Source organism: Barbus barbus, assembly GCF_936440315.1.
Source record: "Barbus barbus genome assembly, chromosome: 36".
In the NCBI taxonomy this organism is placed as follows: domain Eukaryota; kingdom Metazoa; phylum Chordata; class Actinopteri; order Cypriniformes; family Cyprinidae; genus Barbus; species Barbus barbus.
The window spans coordinates 8,256,354-8,280,884 of NC_136714.1; the positions used below are offsets into that span (position 1 = coordinate 8,256,354).

General features: G+C 39.1%; 1 protein-coding gene across 1 annotated transcript; it reads left to right on the forward strand.

Annotated features, from left to right (window-relative positions):
* Positions 1–7,051: 7,051 nt before the first annotated feature.
* On the forward strand, positions 7,052–23,671 carry LOC306856207 (nuclear pore complex protein Nup98-Nup96-like). Its single transcript, XM_079395313.1, has 33 exons — positions 7,052–7,251; positions 8,689–8,795; positions 8,902–8,997; positions 9,505–9,687; positions 9,812–9,951; positions 10,055–10,162; positions 11,631–11,814; positions 11,894–12,075; positions 12,191–12,322; positions 12,510–12,642; positions 12,819–12,911; positions 13,022–13,165; positions 13,302–13,435; positions 13,576–13,763; positions 13,865–13,984; positions 14,065–14,348; positions 14,439–14,552; positions 14,751–14,889; positions 14,997–15,174; positions 15,298–15,450; positions 16,447–16,665; positions 16,745–16,871; positions 16,966–17,380; positions 17,479–17,711; positions 18,116–18,385; positions 18,482–18,639; positions 18,723–18,863; positions 20,504–20,658; positions 20,761–20,982; positions 21,093–21,334; positions 21,845–21,999; positions 22,090–22,201; positions 22,381–23,671. Exons 2-33 carry the CDS (start codon positions 8,717–8,719, stop codon positions 22,581–22,583), a joined length of 5,436 nt encoding a protein of 1,811 aa, XP_079251439.1. The 5' UTR covers positions 7,052–7,251; positions 8,689–8,716; the 3' UTR covers positions 22,584–23,671.
* The last annotated feature ends 860 nt before the right edge of the window (positions 23,672–24,531 follow it).

Sequence of the window (24,531 nt, forward strand, 5' to 3'; positions counted from 1 at the left end):
TATAATTACTACAGCTGTCAATCATTGGCTACATTGCTCAGCGTGTACTGGACCAAGTCGAAATAGTCTTGGTTATTGGACCCGCAACCCGCCCCTTGCTTGTCACTGTCCGGCCCGACAGAAACACTTTTTATATACTGCTTAATATAGCGCCATCTGCTCAAGAATAAAGTTCAACGTAAACTATTTAAATACTAATAAAGTGGGGGTATATATGCTTTCATCAGTGTTTTATGATAAACGTGACTCAATATAACATTGCGACTATAGTAAAAAAGCTTTTACTGTTCTAAAAACAGTAAAACATTTGTGAGCTGTATTGGATTTGAAGATGTTAGAAACACATGTCATTGTTGTCATGTGTTGAATTTGGCCAATCGTGAAACAGCTGTGTTGTCATCAGCTGCTCTCGAAACGCTCTCGCGGTACTTTGATACCACACGTGACAGTGATGTACCCAGATAGCCACTGGACGCTGTAACGGAACAGAGCCGCAACCGCAAAACGATAGAGCCGGGTCTGGCCCGCATCCGCCTCACGGACTCGTTCCTGAGTCCAAACGCACATCGGGCCGAAGCCGTTTCTGGTCTGTTTTTAGGGGTTGTTGCGGATATGTTCCAGCGCCGATCCAGCACCGCCTGATCATCCCGTTACAGATGCGTAACGGGTGCGTGAAACGATTCCGCCTACCGGAGCTGTGCCGGATGTGTTACGATTCCGCTTAAATCACCACTGGATCGTCCTTTTGCCTTATTTTCGGCATTTTTGTCAGTTAGGGTATCATAGTAAACTATGCTACCTAGGCATAGGCCTACATTTTTCAGTCTGTGGAATGTCCACACTTCAAAAAATGCTTTTCTTACTTAGTATTTTTGTTTCCAGTCCAAATATCTAAAAATTCTTAAACCAAGAAGCATTTACTAGAGAAGTAAAATGACATAAGAAATTCTGTTTTGTTTTAAGATAAAAAGAAAGTAATTTTTGCTTAAAACAAGCACAATTATCTGCCAGTGGGGTAAGCAAAAAAATCTGAATAAGAATGGAAAACAAAAAAAATCTTATTTCAAATGGAAAACGAGATTATTTTGCTTACCCCACTCGCAGATAATTTTGCTTGTTTTAAGCAAAAGTTACTTTCTTTTTATCTTAAAACAAAACAGAATTTCTTATGTCATTTTACTTCTCTAGTAAATGCTTCTTGATTTAAGAATTTTTATATATTTGGACTGGAAACAAGACAAAAATACTAAGTAAGAAAAGCATTTTTTGCAGTGCAGAAAAACATTTCACTACAAGGCCTTGGCTATAATAAAAAGCTTGACTTGACTTGATGAAGGCTAGTTTCAGTTGGAGCAATGCGTAGGCCTATAGGCTATAGCTGAAATAAATAGTTTTAATGATTAAAACACATACTAAAACAACGTGAACAAAGTTAACAAACACAGAATTAATGACCACAAATTCATAGATTTAATTATAAAAAACAAACAAAAAAGTCATGAACAAAGTCAACAATTAACACAGAACACAGTCAACAACAAACAAAGAATTAATGGATAAAAAAAACACAGGCTATTAACACAACGTCAAAAAAAAAAAAAAAAAAAAACATGCACTTAAACAAAATCACTAGGTGGGTGCTGTTGCTGCTCCTGCTGCTGACGTCCAGTCTCTCCTGGCGCCCTCCTCTCCTGTCCGCCGAAAGGGCAAACCACCTTATAGCATGCCTCCATATTTCAGCTTCTGTTGCAGTTGCTGTCAGTGCACATTTGCGCACTGCACCTGGAAAACAGCATTAATGATTAGGTTGAATGAGAAATTTGGATCAGTGCTAGGCCTACATGATGACATATATTGCAGATAGGCCCATCCTTCTAATTCGGCCTACTTCTATAACCAGGGTATCTGCAGATATGAACAAGTGAAACTTAAGACTTTTATGGAAATATACGTTATATAACATGCATATCTGTAATATTTAATTTGTTTAATGTAAAAAGTAAACAATATTTCATGGCTGTCATAAATTATATTTATTACTACGATATACAGTGAACTTTTCATATCAGCAGATACTATTCCACACAAAATATCCCCATAAAAGTAAACAATTTATTCTGAAGCAATATTAATAGCATTTTACGACAGACTAATTGTAAAATATTTTTTTTTCTGCATAGATCATTTATATGAGGTGCCCAGAACAACATACTAAAAGTCCTAAGAAATCCTAGTTGAGGAAATATGTTCATTTATCATCGATCCGAAATATGTGCCAAGGCCAGGCAACAATACACCCCAATGGGGCTATTTTTTTTTCCTTTACTCCTATCAAAATGAAACTTTACACAATGAAAGTACCCATGAAAAGTATTTTTTTTTTGTATTACAATTTTCTTTGAAAATTAATTGTAATATGCAAATATGGGGTGTGTTGTTGCTGGCCTTAATGGCACACATTTCGGATTGATGATAAATTAACATATTTAATAAAATACAGTTTATTATTCTCAACCAGTGTAGTCCTAGTCCTAAATGACTCTTATGAGCCGGTTCTTTTAGAGATTCTAACACACTTTTGAATCAGTACGAGCTGTTACTGAACTTTTTTCTGTTACTGAAATTATCCTGACGCTTGATTGAACCGCAATTATTACTTTCGCCATGTTCGACTCGAAATGAACCAAGCTGTTACTGTGGTATGTGTTAAGGCTCGTGAGACTTGAAACAGTGTTTTAACTGACTAAATGTCATGTACATAAAGACACGCATTATGAGTTATTGCACAGTGGTATGGCTATTTTATAAAAACAAAAATCAATATTCTCTGTTAAGGCCTAACCTTTTACTATCGTGTGTCAATTGATTTCGATTATTATGCGTGAGGGAGAGAGAGCAAGACAGCGCTCGTGTTGTTTGAAAACGGTGAGAGTGCGCGCGCACGCGCGGCCGGGTCTCTCTCTCTCTCTCTCTCTGCTCGTATTCGCCCAGCAGTCATTCACCGATCACCGAGTCCCGAAATAAGGCTTTGGCGGGACAAACATTTTTGCTTTGGCGGCCGCGAAAAAATGCAGGAAAACTCCTGTATCAGTCGGCCTATGTAGCTAAGGTGCATGGCAATATGGAAATTTGGAAAACACATGTCGATCAATCCACAATATTAAACGACGCATTAAACAATTCACACGTCGCCTTAATGTAACAGACAAATAAACATATATATGTAGATAAATGAGTCTCTTATTACTATGGAAAACCCTTCCACGTCGCTATTTGTTCCATTTAAGAGGTGAATTCGTAGTGCAGCAGTTAACGTTACTCCGCTTCTCTGCGTGCTCCCGCGGCCGGGGGATGCAAATCCTGGCGGGAATAGCAGCTAAGTTAAGTGCCTTGGCACGACACCCTAGCCGATAAAACATTGCTGACATTCAAATGGACTTTCATCTGTGTTTTTGCTTTAACTGTAAATGCAACAAGTGCAAACATTAAAATGCCACCAGCTAGTAAAAGCGGAGAAATGGGCATTTTACAGCTTTTTTTTAACAGCTTGCTAATAACTACGTTATGCCTGTTCGACTGCCTTGCTAACAAAGTTCACAACCAAATCCTTCTAAACAAAATATTCAAGTCAACCACTCAAAATAAGCTCAACATATGCATGATATTGACTTAATAAATTAAACTCGTCTGTTCAACGCCATGCTTTAACCAGGTTTAATTTACGTTACCGAAGCTAACTTACCTCACTGGTATACGGTATATTCGCTAAAAGCTAGTTCCTGGCCTCTTAACTAATACTTTACAAAAAAGTTTTTGGTTAACATTCATCATACTGTAAAATCATCCCCTGTTTATTATACATTGAGGCAGATTCTTACCTGTCTTTTGTCCACACGACACCGTTATGGATCCTTAACTGACAGCAGACTCAAAGGCGGCAAAGTTGTTGCTGGGCAAACTTCTTTTGCTCGGTGGTGGGGGTGGAGCTTTCTGGATGTGGTCCACATCAGGTAGCCTCTGTCAAAACAGTGTTGGCTCAAATCCGTTTTGCAGATATGGGCCAGAGCAGTTTTTAGCCCTTTTTTAAATGCAGTCGGCTCAGATATGTATCACAGATTCGGGCCACACCAGTGTAGCCTATGTGAAAACAGTATCGGCTCAGATTCATATTGCAGATCTGGACCAAATCAGTGTCAGACACAGCTAATGTCTTTCGGTTACCAATGGGAAAAGTGATCTGGGCCAGATCTGTAAAATGATATAAATACTGAACTGATGGCAGTAGAATGTTTAAGCTAAAACCTCTAACTGGCACGGATCTGGTTCACAATCAGAAAACGTCTCTAAGATAGAAACGGAGGCAAGGGGCTTAAAACGGATCCGGGCCAAATGTAATTGCTATCTGGGTAGCGTCGGCGCCGATTCAAGTCGGACAAATTTTCTAACCGGCATACACTGCTTCAATTCAGCCGCCGATCGGTCTGCGAAGTGCTGCATGACTATGATGTCACTTTGTAGGCGAAAACCCGGAAGCGAGTTAGCATTTTAGCACTTCCGGTTCCATCATCCCAGAGTCAATGGGTTTTTTGAATGGGATTTTGGTTAAATCCCTTAAATAAGGTCCGTGGTTTACACAGGCTCAAGATACTTTCACGTTTTATTCTACGACATAAAACACACCAGTTACACCCCACTCGTGATTTTTTAAAGCTGTTACGTTTCTTTAAAAAGACGGTTGCTAACAAGTTGCTAAATGGGACTACAGGCGCTGTCGGAGACATTCAACGTTATCACGCCGAACAGGAACTCATTCTAACCCGCTTTTACAGTCTCGTGCTCTTTTGGATTAAAATTCATCCAGAGTAAATAATTATCATGGAAAATGTTTCTAAAAATAAGTTTAAAAGTGGTCGGAAACATGGTGGTGGTGACGTTGAAGGAGAGCGACCGTGGTGCTGTAGTTCGTTTATAGCCTAATGTTAGCTTTTTAGTTCTGGCGCTTGTATTTAGGCTTCAAAATTCATAAAATTTGTATTACTTTGAAAAGATTATCACGATGGTCAAAACGTGTAAGTTTCATGAACTATGATTGAACACAGAGCTTATTTTTTGCGATTATCCAAAAGCCTATGGGAAAATCCTATTGGGTTTTTGTCGAGGGAACCAGTTTCATGCTAACAGCCGATCCGCCTACAGAGTGACGTCATAGTTCCCCCACTCTATGGACTGTAAAAAAAACAGGTGCTGACGCACCGTCTTAGTGACAACAGCCAATCACATGACTTTTCTGGTGTTGCGTGAACGGGATTGGCTAGCGTCTGCGCTAGGGAATCTGATTGGCTGACGCCTGCGTTGGCGCTTCAAAAGTTGAAAAGTTTTCAACTTCTGCCACGAGCAACGGACGCGACTGACCCACAATTCAGTTCAGCAACGCTTCAAAAATACACTTACCTGAAATTATTTTTTTTACTATGTATCTCTGAAATAAATGATAGTGTTCTTGAAAACAATCTTTTAATATATTATTGAATAAAATATTAGTTAATTATCAAAGAAAGAAAAAATTACTAGCCATAATATGGACTTTTGTAAATGCTGTGATACTGTGATTTCCTTCTTACATTGCTGATTTCACCATTAACTCTTCCCCTGAACAGTTTATGTTGCTGTATATTGTATCATTGTAATCCTCGACAATCAAAACATAGGGGTAGACATCACCTTTTCTGTGTTATCATGTTTGGTTCAGGAGATATGACACAAAATACATAATTTGGTTATGGGGAAAGTAAAATGGTCGCCATGGCAACCACGAGGTGTTTTTGGGTGGCTCCATTTCTGAAAATGTTTAGGGCCTCAAACTATACAAGTGTACCAAGTTTCATGCTTTTATGAAAAAGTGAACATTATTTTCACATATCACCTGAACTAGATAAAACTACGAACACATAAAACCTACTCACACCTAGCTACTTAATACTGTATAACAAAATCATGTGTTGATCATCCACAATAGTCTGCCACACCTAAGGGTTAGTAGTACGACTCCATTCCAACCATATGATTCTTCGCCAAAAAAAATAAAAATTGACCGTGTTGTTTCAGTAACATACATTATGCTGATTTAATTTTAATCTTTACAAATGTCCAAGGGACATGTTTAAAGGTTTCCAGGTTGGACATTGGGCTTTATGAACATTAGTAATGATACAGGAGTACGCAAACCAACAACATATTTTCCTAAACGAACATTTATATAAAAACATCCGCCACGTGCGTACATTACATGAACAGGCGAACTGAAGGAAATAATCACGTAAATCAAAAGTGGCAAGAGAGGTGGGATGGAGAAAGGAAAGGAAGACACTTATATCAAATTCAACAGGACGTTAGACACAAAATTGTTGATAGTGGTAATCGGAGAGAGGAAATGGTGATAACTAGGCTAAGACTGGGACATTGCTTATTGAACAAATCACTTAAATTGATAGGGAAGCATGATACTGGACTGTGTGAGGGCTGCCAGGAAGAGGAGTCAGTAGAGCATGTGGTCTTAAGATGCAACAAGTATGGAGTACAGAGGGAGGTGATGAGGAATGAGCTAAGGGAGATAGGGGTTCAGGACATCACACTAAAAGGATTATTGAGCATAGAGCATAGGGCACAGACCAGAATTCTTATAAACTTCTTAAGAGTAACTGGTGTTTTGTATAGGATATGAAGAGTAAAAGGAATAGTGAGGAAGGTTAACAAGTATTATTATTATTAGTAGTAGTAGTAGTAGTAGTATTGTGATAAAGCATGGCAGGGGTGAGGGGTAAGTGGGCTGGTGTGTGTGTGTGTGTGTGTGTGGGGGGGGGGGGGGTAAATTAGTTTTCACAGGAGTTAGTTAATATTAAATTAGCGGGTGATTTAGTTTGTGAACCTATTTTCTGATCCACATTCCGGAGCAGAAGGTGGCGGTAATGCACCAAAAACGCTGGTTGCCAACCGCCGTAAAAATAGAAGAAGAAGAAGAAGAGAAATAATCACGTGACGCGTGATGACGTCTGAGATCTACATATGACGCTGGTTGCTAGCGGCTAGCTGGCTACGTTGTTTCCCTCCATCAACACTGAGCAGGGACCGAAAGTTAGCAAGTTTACATCCTAAACGGACAACTCCGGATTCACGTTTGTTATAAATATCGAGCCTTTCGAGTGAGGAGCTCTTTGCTGGACGTTTGATTAACCAATCTATGCAGAATAAACGGTAAGTCTGATTAAATCTATTTGTTGGATAAAGTGTGTTTCAAGCCCGATTGCTAGCAAGTTAGCATTTGTAGTGAGCCATGTGAAAGTAAAAACTATATCTGTATGGTAGATTAAATAAATCGAAAGGTTTTTGGAACATGTTACATTTTAAATCGATATATAGCAGCTCGTTACAGCTCTACATATTTCTATTTGAAACAGAAACTTTAATGTAAGCACATGACGGCTAACTTAACGTTACCTTTCATTTTTTTTGGCTCCTAGCTGCGTTGGTTCGCACTTGTCCGTGCAAACTGGTTCTCTCAGGTTTAATCCGGCGCAAACCAAAATATGTAATGAAATGTGTTGGTGAGCTTTAGATGTTTATCATAAAACCACACACACACACAAAAGAAAACAACACTTTCTCACAGGCCGTAAGTCAACTGGCACATTAAATTTCTGGCGCCTAACGTTGCTAATATTACGTCAAAACTTGCATGAACAATAACAGACATCACAAGTCTTTTAACGATACCTGAAACAAATCTCTTTACCGTATTTATTTTACCTTTAGGTTATAGCTGGTGCGCTTACAAATTCGCGCGAAAGCACAGTTGATTCTGAATGGATATTTGAAGAAGTATGAAAATTAATTATGCAAATTGAAGTATTCTTTTTAAATATGCAGGTGTTGTTTATTGATTTGTCCAGTTTAGACTGTGTGGCTGTGTACAAGCCACCATTCCGAGTTTATAAAATAAACTTTTATTAATCTTGCCAAGCTCGACCTATGAAATAATAGTCAGAATAAACAAATGCTTTTAAATGGAACGGTTTCTTAAAAAAAATATATATATATTTGTGCGTTTGCTGTTATTTTACATGGTTAAAACATGTAAAGCAATGTAATACAATGATGATATTTTGACATGTTTTTCCTTAAAAACTAGGAAGATGTGTGGATTCTAAAGTAAACCTACATTGCTTCAGTCCAGTGTATGTTCATCTTGAAATATTACTGACAATATAAAATGTATTCTTGCATTTACTTAGAAACATTAAAGATTTCTCAGCAAAAATACATGTACCACATTTTTTGAATTATGCTAAAAGTCCTTTTACTTAAAATTATGAACCATTAATCAGAGGGCAGAAAGCACGTGGAAGATTGTGTACAACAGGTTTTTTTTTTTTTATGCTTCCAATCATTTCCTAGCAGAAACACCAGTTAGTGATATTTATGGAAATAAACTATTTTGGCCATTGTAATATTGGCACAGGCCATATTGAAATTAAAAGTCTTAAGATTATGAGCAAAATTCAGCATGGTATTAATCAAAACAATGTTGGAACACCTATTAATAACCATTTATGTATTGAATAAATTGATTGCTCGTAAATCAGATGAGTGTCTTTCCTGTGCTAGAACTGAAAGCTTTTGTCTTTTGTGCAGACATATGCAGGCTCTATAGCAGTGCAAGATGTTCAACAAATCTTTTGGTGCTCCCTTTGGGGGAGGGACAGGAGGATTTGGGACTACTTCAACATTTGGGCAACAAAGTAAGTTAATATATATATTCTAAGAAATTTTGTATGTAAAGAAATTTGAGAAGTAAGGATTAATACTGTACAGAGACAAAGAATTGTGTGTTACCTTTGTTATCAGATGCTGGATTTGGAGCAACAGGGGGCTTTGGATCTTCAGCATTTGGGACAACAAACAACACAGGGGGACTGTTCGGGACCACCCAGAACAAACCCGGTATGCTGTTTTCTGTAGCAGTAGGTGTTTGCAGAATCTCACAGCCATCTTTAAATGCTCATAGAATCTATCAGTTTTTAAAACATTGCTTTTTTTATTTGCTTGTAGTTGTTCCTTACGTAAGATTTTGCTTTCATTTGTGTAGATGTAACATGACAATGTGATCCTGCCTGTTGGTTTTGCAGGACCAGTAGTTCTCACTGGTTTGAGAACTGAAGGTTGAAAAGATTAGTTTACTCTGCATGTTATCTTTTGCAAAATAGAGCATGATCTTGGTGACTTAAGCTGTAACAGAACAAAAAAATTGCTGTTGACTAAGTCATCTGAAAATTGAGTTTGCTAATAATGAATGAGTCAAATTCAGTAAAGTGGTGACTCATTGAGAAGACTTGGCTGAAAATTGATTTGAAGATGGTTTTGAGGAAAGATTGCATTACAAACTGATGTGCTATCGCTTAAGAAGTGAGTGATCCCACGAGAATGTATTAAAATGTGTCTGTCCTCAAGGTGGGCTATTTGGCTCAAGCACCTTCAGTCAGCCTGTCACATCCTCCACCAGTAGTGGGTTTGGTTTTGGTGCCACCAGTGGCACATCAAACAGCCTTTTTGGAAGCACCAATACTGGAGGTGGAGGATTGTTTTCCCAGCAGAATAATGCCTTTGGTGCCAACAAACCAGCCACCTTTGGCAGTAAGTTTCCTGCGGCATTCCAATGTAGCTATAAATTGTTTGATTTAGTTTAGAAGTTGTGTCTTGGGTCCATTATGTTTGAGCTATTCTTTTTATCCAAGTAACTGTTTGAATTGCTTTGCAGCTTTCGGTACCAGCACCAGTAGCGGTGGATTATTCGGGACAACCAACACAGCATCCAACCCTTTTGGAGGAGCATCAGGCTCTTTGTTTGGGGCATCAAGTTTCACTGCTGCTCCCCCTGGCACAACAATCAAATTCAATGTTCGTTTAGAAATTATAATATTTTTTTCTTCTTCATACTGGTAATTTATCTACTTGTTTTCATACATGGTTTTTTACCTAAATCTTTTGTGTTTTGCTGTAGCCACCAACTGGGAGTGACACAATGGTAAAAGGAGGTGTGACAACCAGCATCAACACCAAACATCAGTGCATCACTGCCATGAAGGAATACGAGAACAAATCCCTAGAGGTAGGTTGGATTCTCTTGTTGTGATTGTGTTTTAGTACTTGGCAGCCTGCTGAAATAATTGTCACAAGTACTGTTTGTCAGTTGCTTTGATAAACTGTCTGCAGAGAACAAAATGTGTAACAAATCTGTTGTTTAGAGTTTTGAGGACTTAAAGCCATGATGAAAAATACAGGTGCTTTTCAGAAAATTAGAATATGGTGAAAAAGTTCATTTTTTTCTTGTATCTTATTTCAAAAAGTGAAACTTTCATATAATTTTACATTACATGTAAAGTAAAACACTTCAAAAGTTTTTTTTGTTTTAATTTTGATGATTAGAGCTTACAGCTAATGAAAGTCAAAAATCAGTATCTCAAAATATTAGAATATTTACATTTGAGTTTCAATAAATGACCATCCATACAGTATAAATTCTGGGTATCTCTTGTTCTTTGAAACCACAATAATGGGGAACACTGCTGACTTGGCAATGGTCCAGAAGACTATCATTGACACCCTCCACAAAGAGGGTAAGTCACAGAGGGTCATTACTAAAAGAGATGGCTGTTCAAGGAGTGCTGTATCAAAGCATATTAAATGCAAAGTTGACTGGAAGGAAGAAATTGGGTAGGAAAATGTGCACAAGCAACAGGGATGACTGCAAGCTTGAGAATACTGTCAAGCAAAGCTGATTCAAACACTTGGGAGAACTTCACAAGGAGTGGACTGAAGCTGGAGTCAGTGCATCAAGAGTCACCACACTCAGACGTCTTCAGGAGAAGGGCTACCAAGCCACTTCTGAAGCAGAGACAACTTCAGAAGCGTCTTACCTGGGCTAAGGAGAAAAATAACTGGACTGTTGTAAATTTTGCTTTTCATTTGGAAATCAAGGTCTGGAGGAAGACTTTATGGAGATGCTGATTTCCTTTTCCAGCAGGACTTTAGCACCTGCCCACAGTGCCAAAACCACTTCCAAGTGCTTTGCTGACCATGATATTACTGTGCTTGATTGGCTAGCCAACATGCCTGACCTGAACCCCATATGGAATCTATGGGATATTTTCAAGAGAAAGATGAGAAACCGTCAATCCAACAATCCAGACGAGCTGAAGGCCCAATAGTGCCTCAGCAGTGCCACAGACTGATCGCTTGCCCATGCCACACCTCACTGATGCTGGAATTTGTGCTAAAGGAGCCCCGACCAAGTATTGAGTGCAGAAATCAACATACTTTAAAGAACTTGAACTTTTCTGTTTTGCAAATCCTTTTTTTGATTTTGAGATACTGATTTTTGACTTTTATGAGCTGTAAGATATAATCATCAAAATTAAAACAAAAAGCTTTTGAAGTGTTTTACTTTACATGTAATGAATCTAAAATATATGAAAATGTAACTTTTTGAAATAAGTTACAAGGAAAAAAATAACTTTTTCACCATATTCTAATTTTCTGAGATGCATCTGTATATGCCTTTCTTTCCTTGATTTTAGGAATTAAGGTTTGAGGATTACCAGGCAGGAAGGAAGGGTCCTTCCAACCCCATGGCAGCTGGCACGGGTGGCCTCTTTGGTGCAGCAGCCACAGCTACTCCCAGTACTGGCACTGGACTCTTTGGATCCTCAACTCCAAACACTGGCTTCAGCTTCGGCCAGAATAAGACCTCATTTGGCACAAGTAAGTGTTTTTTCCTTAATTTTTTGGTCTGGATTTTTTTTTTTGTCCTGAAAAAGTGGACTAAGTCTTTGCACTGCAGGCACTGGGGCCTTTGGTACAACTACAGGAAGTTTGTTTGGCCAGCCGCAGCAGCAGCAGCAACAGCAGCAGCAGCAGCAACAACAACAACAACAACAGCAAAGTTCCAGTCTCTTCAAACCTTTTGGCTCCGCTACCACCACCCAAAACAACACTTTCTCCTTTGGAAACAACAGCAGCATGGTGAGTTCAAGCAGTTGTAGTAAATGTCTGCACTGACTTACTAAATATTCTAATTGATTTTATTAATCTAACATCAGGTTAATTCTGTGTTTTAATCAAATATTTTATTTTTAAGGGGCTGTTTGGCAACACGGCTGCCTCTCAGGCAGGAGGACTATTTGGAAACACTAACACAAGTACGGCCACAGGCTTTGGCACAGGAATTTTCGGCCAAACGAACACTGGCTTTGGGAATGTGGGAACACAGGTGACTTCTGGAGAGGCTACAGTTGCCTCTTTTTTTTTAATTTTTTTATTTAATTTAATTAATTTTTTTTTTTTTTACACCTTTCTCTTCTTTATTTTTCAAAAGTCCATTTTTAGGTTTTCAAATGTAAGTTAGAATGTTTTTGCATTGTTTTTCTAAATGGTATCTTGTCCTCTTTATTTCACAGAATCCTTTTGGTAATAAGCCCGCTGGATTTGGCACCACCACCACTAGTGCACCCTCCTTTGGAACAGGCACTGGTCTGTTTGCAAATAAGCCTGCACTTACTCTAGGGACTAACACAAACAACTCAACCTTTGGTAAGCCTTTAACAATAAAGTTGTATTATGTTAACGCTAAGTAGTATTTGCTGTAATCAAATTATTCTCAGTTTTGGTGAAGAAAGTGGTAGGCACCACTTCACCAGTGTGCACTTAGATCTGATCTAGAAATTCTGATATTTCTTCTCAAATGTCAATGTTGGTGTACTTTTAAGGATTTGGTGCAACTGGTACTGGTGGGGGTCTCTTTGGGAACAAAACTGCTGCGACAGGCCTGGGAACAGGACTGGGAACTGGCTTTGGAGGAGGTATGTTTTAGGGTGCATGATTTTTGTCTCCTTTTTTTTTTTTTATTTATTTTTTATTTTTTTTATAAGAATGAAAACATGGTTTTGTAAGTATTAGTCTGTATTTTCAGCTTTAGGAACTGGCCAGGCGTCATTGTTTGGGAACAACCAGAACAAGCTGGGCTCCACCCTAGGCTCAGTGGGCACCTTCGGGACTGGAGGCTTCAACACTGGAGCCAACACTCTGAATTTTGGTGCTCCTCAACAGCCTGTGGGTAAGTTCTTCATAAATGATTTCATTCCCATAATTGGTTGTAGTCATGTTAAATTAAGTACTTCATGCAAGGTAGATCTCTTTGAGCTTCTGTAAAATATATAACTGGTATACTATTTTTTTTTTTTTTTTCACAGCTCTGACTGACCCCAATGCATCAGCTGCGCAACAGGCCGTCCTCCAGCAGCAGATCAATGCATTGGCCTACTCTCCTTTTGGAGACTCTCCCCTCTTCAGAAATCCATTGTCAGACCCAAAGAAGAAGGAAGAGGTTTGATTTTTACAGTTTACATGTTCCTTACACATATTGGTTATTTGAATAGATTAGTTAGTGGCTCAATAAAAGACCACTTCTTTTTTTCACCATTTAGCACAGTACATGCACTGCTAACATATCTTCTCCATCATTAGCGTCTGAAGCCCACAAATCCAGCTGCCCAGAGAGCCTTGACTACCCCAACTCAGTACAAACTGACCCCTCGTCCTGCCACCCGTGTTCGTCCCAAAGCTCTGTCCTCCTCAGGCTCCTCCAAATCTCAGCTCTTTGATGGACTTGATGATGATGAACCCTCTCTTAACAATGGAGCCTTCATGCCTAGGTAAGAACCTGACTTCATAACTCCAGCTACTCTTATTAAACTTGTAGCTCAAGATGAAGTGCACTAACAAAAGTGTTCCTGTCTGCATGTTTTTCTTTTAGGAAGAGCATAAAGAAGCTTGTTTTGAAGAATCTGAATAACAGCAGTCTGTATAACAGCTCTGTGAACAGAGAGGCTGATGACTTGGCCTCCCCTTCAGAATATCCACAAAACGGGCTCAGGTAAGTTCACACTAGTTCTCAACCATTACAGTTAGAAAAGATGCAACCATATATTTCAATGTTTTCCTGTCACACATCAGTCTTAGTATGGATGAAGGAGAGACCAGAGACATAACTGTGGAGAGAAGTAGAGCGGATGATCTGGAGGTCTCCAAGTTCTACACCAATCCGATCACCAAACCAATTCCACATGCCCAGCCGAGCCCCTTGCTACAGGACACAATCTCTGAGTTCAACATGCGGGGAACTGCTAGTCATCGCAATGACTTCGAGGCCAGCAGCGAGGACATCTCTCTAGCAGAAGATTCGATTCAGGAGGAGAGAGATGAGGAGCTGGAGGCTCAGAAACCACCTCACCCAGCTGGTATGCTTGTCTCGGTTTACATTCTTTAAAACATACACTGTACTTGATAGGCTACAAATCTTATTAGGAGCTATTTCTGTTCTCTCTCAGGTATAGTTCTAAGCCGTGTGGGCTACTACACCATCCCATCAATGGAAGAGCTGGGAAGGATGTTGAATGAGAATGGGGAGTGCATTGTGGAGAACTTCACTGTCGGCAGGAAAGGTAAAAGGTGCACGGTGGTGCTTCATGCAATACAAGAACAAATGATAATCTACACTAGTCAACATTTGAAGTGGATCAAAACCTTTCGTCAAAAAATGTGTTCTTGTCTTAAGACAACTTTTTGATCCACTTCAAATGTTGACTACTGTTAGTAGCACATGAGTGGAGCATGATAGCAGTGTGTTTTGTTTTTTGCAGGCTATGGGTCTGTTTTCTTCTCTGGTGAAGTGAATCTTACCAACATGAACCTGGATGAGATTGTGCACTTCAGGCGTAAGGAGATAATTGTATACCCTGATGACAAAGACAAGCCCCCAGTTGGAGAGGGACTAAACAGGTAATGTACATGGATTGCTTTTGCCTCTTTCTCAACCACTTTGGTCGCTCTTTAAAACTGAGTTTCTCTTTGTTGTTCCAATGTATTTTGTTTCTTGTAACACGCAGACGTGCTGAGGTGACTCTAGATGGTGTGTGGCCCAATGACAAGACAACATGCTCTCAGATTAAGAGTCCTGAGAGGCTGACTGAGATGAACTACGAGGGCCGGCTTGAGGCAGCCTTGCGTAAACAGGGTGCCCGCTTCTTGGAATACCGACCTGAAACTGGCTCCTGGGTCTTTGAGGTATGAGCGTCGAATCTACATTTGATTTTCAATCCACATTTTATTTTCTGACTGACCTTGAATTGCATAATTAGCTGTTGTCATGTGTAAATATTGAAAACGTAACCAAAATCTCCTCTACAGGTGGCCCATTTCTCAAAGTACGGACTCCAGGAATCTGATGAAGAAGAGGAAGTCACCCCGTCAAAGCTTGACCTGAAGAAGCTGAATACTGGTGTTCCACCTGGGATCCCACAGCTTCCACTGACCCAGCAGCAGATGGCGCCACAGGCTCAGGTAGACTGAGGAACACACTGGGTCTGACACACATTGGTCTCCGGGGCCACTCCAGTTCACTTATACCTGCTGTGCTCCCCGCAGTCCAGATCAACACTAGCAGAGGGGAGAGGGCAAAGAGATTTAGTGGTTCAAATGTCTTTCATTTGTGATGCCAAGAGATCGGAAATTATTGAAATGCTGTGCACACGTTTTAAATATTAAGAGTTTACAGAGAAAGTTCATATAACAAAGGGAGTTGCCTTTTATTTAATTTATAGTTTGTACAGCTGACTGTTCTTCTTTGCAGTTGAGATTAGCAGGTGCTTTAAATGTTAAGACTAGACTTTTTATTTTCAGTGGAATATTAATTGTTACAGCATTTTCTTTAATGCAAATATTGCTTTGTTTAAACAGAATTATAATACAGCGGTAATTCTGAATGTTTTGAGTGGAATAAGATGCAGCCGAGCATTATGTTTGGGTTCTTTTATCTTTGCCAAAATATGAAGTATATTTGTATGTCATGATATTTGTGAAACACAATCAAAGTTTGTTTGACCATTTGTATTTTAGATTTACTTTTTAACAGGTGATTTAAATGACATTACATGCAGTAATTAAAAGTCTGTCTGATATTTTACAAATATGAGCTTGTGGGGTTTCAGATTGATTTATTTGGAAGTATAGCAGTGAAAAATGTATGAGTGGCAGTATGAATTTTTGTTTTTATGTATTTTATTGACTAATAAAGGTGCAATAAAGAAAACGTTTGTGTCAGGACGTTTCATGGCTACACGATGCTTTCATAGCAATGTTATGAATAGGCAGCAACTACAACCTTTATGTCTATGAAGTTATTTTGGTAAAAATTGATTTCTGTTCGAGGGCTTGGTTTCTGTCAATTTTAAGTTTCCTTAAGTAGTCTGATAGGGATCAAAAATCAGTTTTAACTGTACTCTGCACTTGGATCAAGAGCAACGACTTGACTTGATCTCTTTGTATCCATGTGTGTAGAGTACAGCAGTTCTTGAGCTGCTCAGCCGTGTGTCGGAGTTGGACAGTGACATGGCTGACATCACTCAAGAACACCCGGCAGACAGAGTTTTGGGTGAGGAGGATGGTGAGAGAACTTGGGAGGAGAAGCTGAGATCTGAGACTCCTGCTGAGCATGAGCCAGTGTCTGCATCGAGTCAGATTGCTTCCTCAATGGGCATCAACCCTCATACCTTACAGGTAGCTTGTGTGTAATTACGTCATAGATTAGAAACAAGTCTAGTTCTGCTGTTTTAATGTTGATTTGTTTTCTATACAGATTATGAAGGCCTCTCTCTTTGCAGAGGATGATGAATGTGACTTGTTTCAAGAGCATGGTTCTTCAAAGCTCATACAGGATGTGGCTTCCCCCAAAGTTTTGCTTTCTGGAGCTGGTCGGCAATCAAGTATGCCAGCCTAATATATATGTAATGCAATTTACTTACTTGTGGGAAGTATACTTCTTGAAACATGTCTGATATTGTGGCTTTTCTATCACAGTTGGAGCCCTTTTACAAACCAAGTTCACCTCAGGAGGACTTTTTTCCCAGTTTCCAGAGGCTCCTTTTAGTGGAATACCGCAGAAGCTTAGCAAGTCACTAGCATCAGAATCTCCATGGCCATCTTTGGGTCCTTCCTTCCTCTTGCCGGCCCCTCCTCCAGAACCTACTCTTCGAACTGTGGGGGCCCGCAGGCTAGCAGGGCCAGTACCTCTGGAGAGCTCCATAACTCTAGGAAAAGGCCGTCTGCTGATGGACGCTGCTTTGTTCAGAGGGCGATCTTTCAGAGTGGGCTGGGGTCCCAACTGGACACTGGTGCACTGTGGAGATCAACTTAGTGTCTCAGAGACAATGAAGGAGCAGTCAGCAGAGATCATGGGATTTGGCTTCTTACCCAAACCTACCAAAAGCAAACCGTAAGTTTAGCTTCTCCATAGTTTATCAGTGCAAACAATGCACAACTAAAGTGCAGCAGAATTTTTCTCTAATTTGTCCTATTGTTGCATTATACTAGGATCACTGAAAGTCCATTTAAAGTGCGTATGGAGCAGGTGGTCGGCTTGGAGCCCAAACAGTCAGCAGAGAGCCTTTCTCTGTATCACAGACCACTGGAGATCGGTCTAAAGTACAGCACAATCAACACAGAGGACTACTGTCCCTTCATCCAGCCAGCAAAAGGAGTGGATGCTCTGCATGGTTATGCAGAGTGGATTGTGGAAGTCAACAAAGATATAGGAGGAGGGGATGGTATGCAGTGCTTTCTTGTTTTCTTTCTATAAATCTATAATCAGGTACTCGCCCTCATGTTGTTCCAAACCTTGATATTTTGAAGATTATAGTTAACCAAGCAGTTATTGGACCCCATTGACTGCCATTGTATGGAAAAAAATATTATGGAAGTCAATGGGGGCCATAACTTTTTTTCTTATATTTAGCAAGTGACAGTAAAGTCATTTACAGTGCAGAACAGTTCAATTTCTTATAAATACTGTTCTATTTAACTTTCTATTCACTATTTAAATCTTACCAACCTTATAACTTTAGACAGTTGTGTTTGTGTAGTGATAATTCTTAATGGATGTTAAATAATTTTAAATAAAAAAAAATTATATGCATATTATATATTAAATCAGTTTTATTTTCCACATTAGTTTGTCTGGCCCATTGGCGCCAAGTTTGGACCTTGTGTGCTGCTCTTTGGGGTCGTCTGGGTGAGCGGGATGTGGAGACTGAGCAATACTCGGACTACCAGCAGCAGCTTGAGAGGCGAAGGAGCTTCTCGCATTGGCTCTCTGAGTGTGCGGCTGAGTGCACTGAGGAGGAGGTGGGCCGAGCCCTTCAGCGCAGCCATGCTGAGGCCATATTCAGTTACCTTACTGGCCACTGCATAAGCAAGGCCTGCCAATTGTCCCAGAAGAGTGGTGAGTGTGCCCATTTTTTGTTCCTGAATGCTTAATGTCATCGGCATGCTGTACAATAACTTTAGTGGTTCTAATAAAGATGATGTTTGTGTGTAGGGGACCATCGTCTTGCTTTGTTGCTGTCTCAGGCTGCTGGCTCTCAGTTTTGTAGAGATCTATTGGCTCTGCAGCTCAGTGACTGGAACAGCATGCAGAGCGACTCCTTCATAGAGGAGGAGAAGCTGCGAATATTTGCTTTGCTTGCAGGAAAACCAGTAAGCATACCATTAAATCTAGATGCATGTTTTTGGTGTTTACCATTTATGATTGGTAATTGTTTGTTTTTTTGCTGATAAAGGTGTGGCAGTCAACAGACAGTTGTATAAACGTGTGCTCCGAGCTTGATTGGAAGCGGTGTGTTGCTGTCCACCTGTGGTACATGCTGCCTCCCACTGCATCTGTAGCTGATGCACTCTCCAAATATGAATCTGCGTTTCAGGTGCCTCACATCACACTGTAGTTTTTTTTGTTGTTAGTGTTTTTGAAAAGCAATATTAGTTTCTTTTACAAAATTATAAAATTTCATAAGGAGGGCAAGAATTTTTAAATTTAAGATTTGCAAGTGATTTTGTATGGATTAATTTATACTCACCAAGGTTACATTTATTTGATCAAAAATACTGTAACTGAAATATTACAATAAAAAGCAGCTTTTTTTATTTTAATATTTTGAAATGTATTTATGAAATGCAATGCAAGCTGCTATTTTCAGTAGCCTTTACTCAAGGCTTCAGTGTTTATGATTCTTCAGAAATCATTCTAATATGCTGATTTGAAGCTAAATATATATATATATTTATATTTAGCTGCTTGGTTAATGCGAATCACTGACGAACGGTGCTTTTACACAGAGCACGAAATGATTGATCGCCTTCTGTTAATCATGCCTGCGTGCTAAAGTTAGGTGGCGCCGACCAAGAATGCAGTTTTCCTCAGATATGCATCTCGTATATCGATTTAACATTGTCTGCTGCTCAACAGCATACAATTAATTATGATAAAGTTTGGTTCCACACTAGAAACACAAACTATCTATAATGCTTACAAGAATACGTCTTAAATATAATTAGAGGTACAATTAGCATCAAGCTACACTTGAAAATTTATGTGGTTATATTTTAGCTTGAAGTCCACTTTAAACATCATTGAATGCTTGTAATAACTTCTGATTGGAATGAACATTACACCTGCTTATCATTTGTCATAAACATCCTTTATTGTTATAAAATACCATTATGATTATATGTATTTTATGCATACATCATAATCTTATGTCTATTTGCTTTCATATTTCATGTGTAGAAAACTATTTTTCTCCATATTTTTTATCTCCCCCCCCCCCCCCCCCCCCCCATACGGAAAGGCAGGAGATACTTGATTGACGGGTCTAGAGTGATCGCGCTCTGAATCATATAACACTCACGCATGTGGAAGAAAATGGACAGTGCTTTTCAGATCACATAATTCAGCGGAGAATTGATAGAAATGATATTCTGTATAAATAACGTGAGAATAAATCTGTTCCCAGATACCAATGATAACGAACTCCGCATCCATCCTCTCTTCTCTCGGGATACTCTTCTTCGGTTTTCGAAACGGCGTCACCATTGTCAGCCTTTTGTGCAACAGCAGCTGCTCCGGGCATGTGATCTAATCTCAAATCTAACTGGATGGCCCGTTTCATCGCAGAGAGACGGGGGGGAAAAAAATCGGCACACAGGATGGAAAACAAAATCCTTGCTTTTTCGTGCTGCGAATGATCGTGCCTGCCACCTGGTGTGAATAGCACCATAGTGGTCTATTGTTTTGATTCAAAAGCATCATCTCATTGAATTTTCACGTTCCGTATCAAAAAACCTTCAATGTTAAAAGGTCTTATGTCAGTGACTTTTGTTTAATGTCGATGCTGTAAGAAAAAGTGTATTTGAAGAATTTAATCAGTTCTAATAGAATTATGTACCATGGCAACTAGCAACAGCAAATCCGTCATATTTCTACACCACCTTGTTGATAGATTCTTGAGCAGCTGTGTAATTATATATTTTAAAATTCTGTATTAACTGTATTTGTTTGTTTCAGGGTTCAGAGGAAGTGAAAAGGTATGCTTGCCCTCCTTTACCTCCTTACGTAGATGAACTCGAGTTGTTGGGTTTGGATGAAGAGATGGATGAGACTGAATCCAAAAAGCCACTCTATGACATCTGCTTCCACCTGCTCAAACTTTACAGTGACAGGTGTGTAATAGTTTCCTCTTTCTTTCCTGATTTTTAATTAATGATGCTGTCCACAGCTGTCTATTTATGCAGGCTGATTTTATCATCTTTTCCTCTCTTTAGGCACTATAGCCTACAACAGCTACTTGATCCCAGCACAGTAACTGCTGATCATCTGGACTACCGGCTGAGCTGGCACCTGTGGAACGTATTGCAGGCTCTTAACTACAACCACCTGTCAACCTCATGCCAGGGCTTGCTACATGCCAGCTATGCTGCCCAGCTGGAGAGTGCGGGATTATGGGAGATGGCAATCTTCGTGCTGCTGCACATACCTGACTCTGGGTAAGTGTCTAATCTGTTCAGAGTACTCATTTAGTCCTTGATAGGATCGGGATGAGTTGAGCGATTGTACGTGAGATGATTTCCATTTTTTTTTTTGTAACTGCTTGCAGGCGTAGAGAGTGTGCAGTGAGAGAGATGCTCAACTTGCATTGCTCCCTTGAGGAGACGGAAGAGTCAATGGAGAAAGAGCAGTTTCTCACAGAAAAGTTGCTGATCCCCATCCAGTGGATCCATCAGGCCAAGGCCATCCGTGCTTGTAGAGAGGGAGACAAACGTAGTGAGGCTTTGCACCTTTACAAGGCCGGCCATTGGAATCAATGCCATCGGCTTGTCATCCAGCACCTGGCTTCAGGTTTGAATAAACCAAAAGCATAAACATGCCTCTGAAAAAACGTCACGTCTGCAGCAAAACAACACATTTATTTTGTACACAAGCAGAACTGCAAGTGGTTTCACCACTGAGCCTTTCTTAGCTGTATCGGACACCTGAGCCATGCAGAAAACAACTGTAAAATGCACTGTAATATACAATTTGAAGTATAGACTTTTATGAAACAAAAGTAACTACTTGCCAATTGTTAAACTCAAACAGCACTTTATAGTCAGTAAATCTGACTGAAACTGCAAGATTTAAGATTCAAGCTATGTTTTAGAGTTTGTGTTGTTACTAAATTTGGTTCCCCAAATTTAAAATTATACTATACTTTTTTTGTAGATTTTGTCAAAGGAAATATTTAAATCTGTATTTTCTGATTGAACATTATTATTATTATTATTATTATTATTATTTAAGTAGCTTCTGATGAATTCTGTATGAATGTACTAACTGTACTAATTCCATCATTCTGTCTTTCATCATCAGACTGCATCATTAACGATAATCCTAAGTACCTTCTGGAATTCCTAGAGGGGTTAGCAGTGCCAGAGCGCAGTGTTAAGATTCAGGACTGGGACACGTCTGGACGAGTCTACCTTGATTACATCCATGTCATTCAGATGCTGCGTGACATCCAACAGGTATTCTTGCTGCTCAGGATAGTATGTTGTTCAACTAGAACAAAAGTTTAAGAAACTACTAATGTGATTGTCTTCTACTTTTATCTCTAGATGGAAAGCCCAGGTTATGAGCTGGAGCGACTGCATACAGAGGTGACCTCTCTCTGCAGTAGAATAGAGCGCCTCCCCTGCTCCAAAGCTAAAGACCGTCTTGCACAATCAGGTCTGAAAATCATTTGCTGTGTTTTGTGGGAACTTTATACTGCAATAATGTTGCTAAGTTAATTGCAGTTGTTTTCCTTGTTAGTTTATGGAACTGGCTAGATGTTATGTTCCTCAGTGCTTCAAGTTTGAAACCTCATTTTATTAACATTAACCCTGCATCTCTCTTGCCTTTTATAGAGATGGCCAAACGTGTGGCTAACATCCTTCGGGTGGTCTTGAGTCTCCAGCAAGGTGGTGAAGGCACCCCAGATCCCCGACACATCCCTCTTTGCCAGCTTGCGCCACACATTGGACGTCTACCCATGCCGGAGGACTATGCTTTAGAAGAACTCCGCAGCCTTACTCAATCGTACCTGCAAGAGTATGTTATCAGTCACTGAATATCAAGATAAAAGTTTCTCAATCAGATCTGCGGAAATAACATGAGTCTTGATTGGGTTAACCTTCAGCACTCCAATTATATGGCTGTTTCAGGCCGTGGTTGAACTTTCGATGCATATTTAGGCACAATACGTGTGAATAAAGCATTCCCTTGTGTGTTTGTTTAGGAGCTTTTTCCCCTTTCAAATCCTGTATTGTAGTTATAGAAATGAATGTGAGTGTCTTGAATAGTTAAAGTATTTCTTTGAATACACCGTTGATTTCCTCTTCCCGAGATACTCTGAGGGGAAAATGCCAGATTTGAGAACTTTTACATTTGTCTATTAAGTTAAAGTTAGATTGTGATCTATCATCTGGTCCTTTCAAAGATAAAATATTGTGTTGTGTTGTGTGTTTAGAGCCTACAGTGTACTCTGGCCACCAAACAATACATAAAGACTTAAAAATGTAAACATTTTCTTTGGACTGTTCTTTTTCAGTCACCGTGTTTTTAAATCTTAGTGTAACTGTGTATACCTTTTGTAAGTACAGTATTTTTATTGTTCCCATGGACTGCCTTAGTCTATAAGTTTGCAAGCGTGCATCTGTGGGTGTAAATGATCAAGGTTGCTCAACCTGGCTTGTAATAAGGTTTGGTCTTTTTCGAGGAGGTTAACCATTTGTTATTTAAAATTAATCTCTCTTGACACCAAAATATATGGCAACATTTAAAAATGTAAAGGTGTGGGCATATCTATTTTTGTAGGGTTTTTGACGTTAATTTGAAAGACCTTATTGTTAAAGGTTTGCCTAATGTAAAACGAAATAAATTCAATTCTATTGATCAAAGAAGTTGAGCGGTTTCTAAAGTGACTGGTCAATCTCTGATCTTTAATCAAAGTCAGCCTGACATCTCTCTTGACTAGAAAAGGGTTTCGCTGATGCAGTTACATTACAGCATTATGTGAACCTTTCATCCTCTGTGTTTTTTTTTTTAGTGCTACAAATGCTTCAGTCACTAGTAATGTGCTTGTCTCCTGTAATGTTTATTTTCTAAAAACATTGTAAACATTAAACAGATTATGTTTCAAGTAATTAAGATTCTTTGAATCGTTGTTTGTGGCTGTCAGATTATTGCTGTGCATGAATGTGCTTAATTATTTTATAAAACTATGAATAAAATAATTGTCATTTAATAAAAATCTGTATATATATATATATATATATATATATATTCGGTTTATATTTATATATAGAGACAGAGGAGGTCCAGAACTTAGTGTGAATGAAGTGTTTTTCATAAATTATGTCAGCATAACCGAAGTGTGAAAAGAAAAAAAAATCTTTCACTTTACCATAAGACACTTCTCTCGAGCTGGAGTAACAGTACTCTATATCTAGTACTGACACTCTTCGTCATCACACGGGAACTAGCACGCGACACTTCTCTAGCCTCGCGAGTTGCGCATGGATCTTATGGGAATACTTGAGAAATGCTGAATCTGCCTCTGACACCACAGAAAAGATTTGATTCCTTTTTCACGCCACAAAATGAATCCACGTCGTTTTGGCTTCTCTTCATTTGTTTATCACCTCTGGTTTTATTCCAGGTAAGACTGCGCTCGCTTTAATGAATGACTTTATTCAGGTATCCATCGTATTTTTTGTATGTATTTGTCGACTACCTTAATTTGAACAAGATCAAATTTTAATTTATTTATAGAACTGACATTGTTTTGCACTCCTTATACTGGATATATGTGTTTCTTTGTATTATAATTGTTTTATTGCAAATATGTTGTTGACAATTAAGCTTTTGTATGTTTTGGTGTGTTTGTTTGGTGTTTGGTAGATATAACGTTACTAAAGTGAATTTTTAAATACTACACTTGATAAAGATTCTAAATTAAGCATCAGTTTACACATGAACCTCCCTCCAAGAGATTCTGAGTTGGACATGTCCCACAC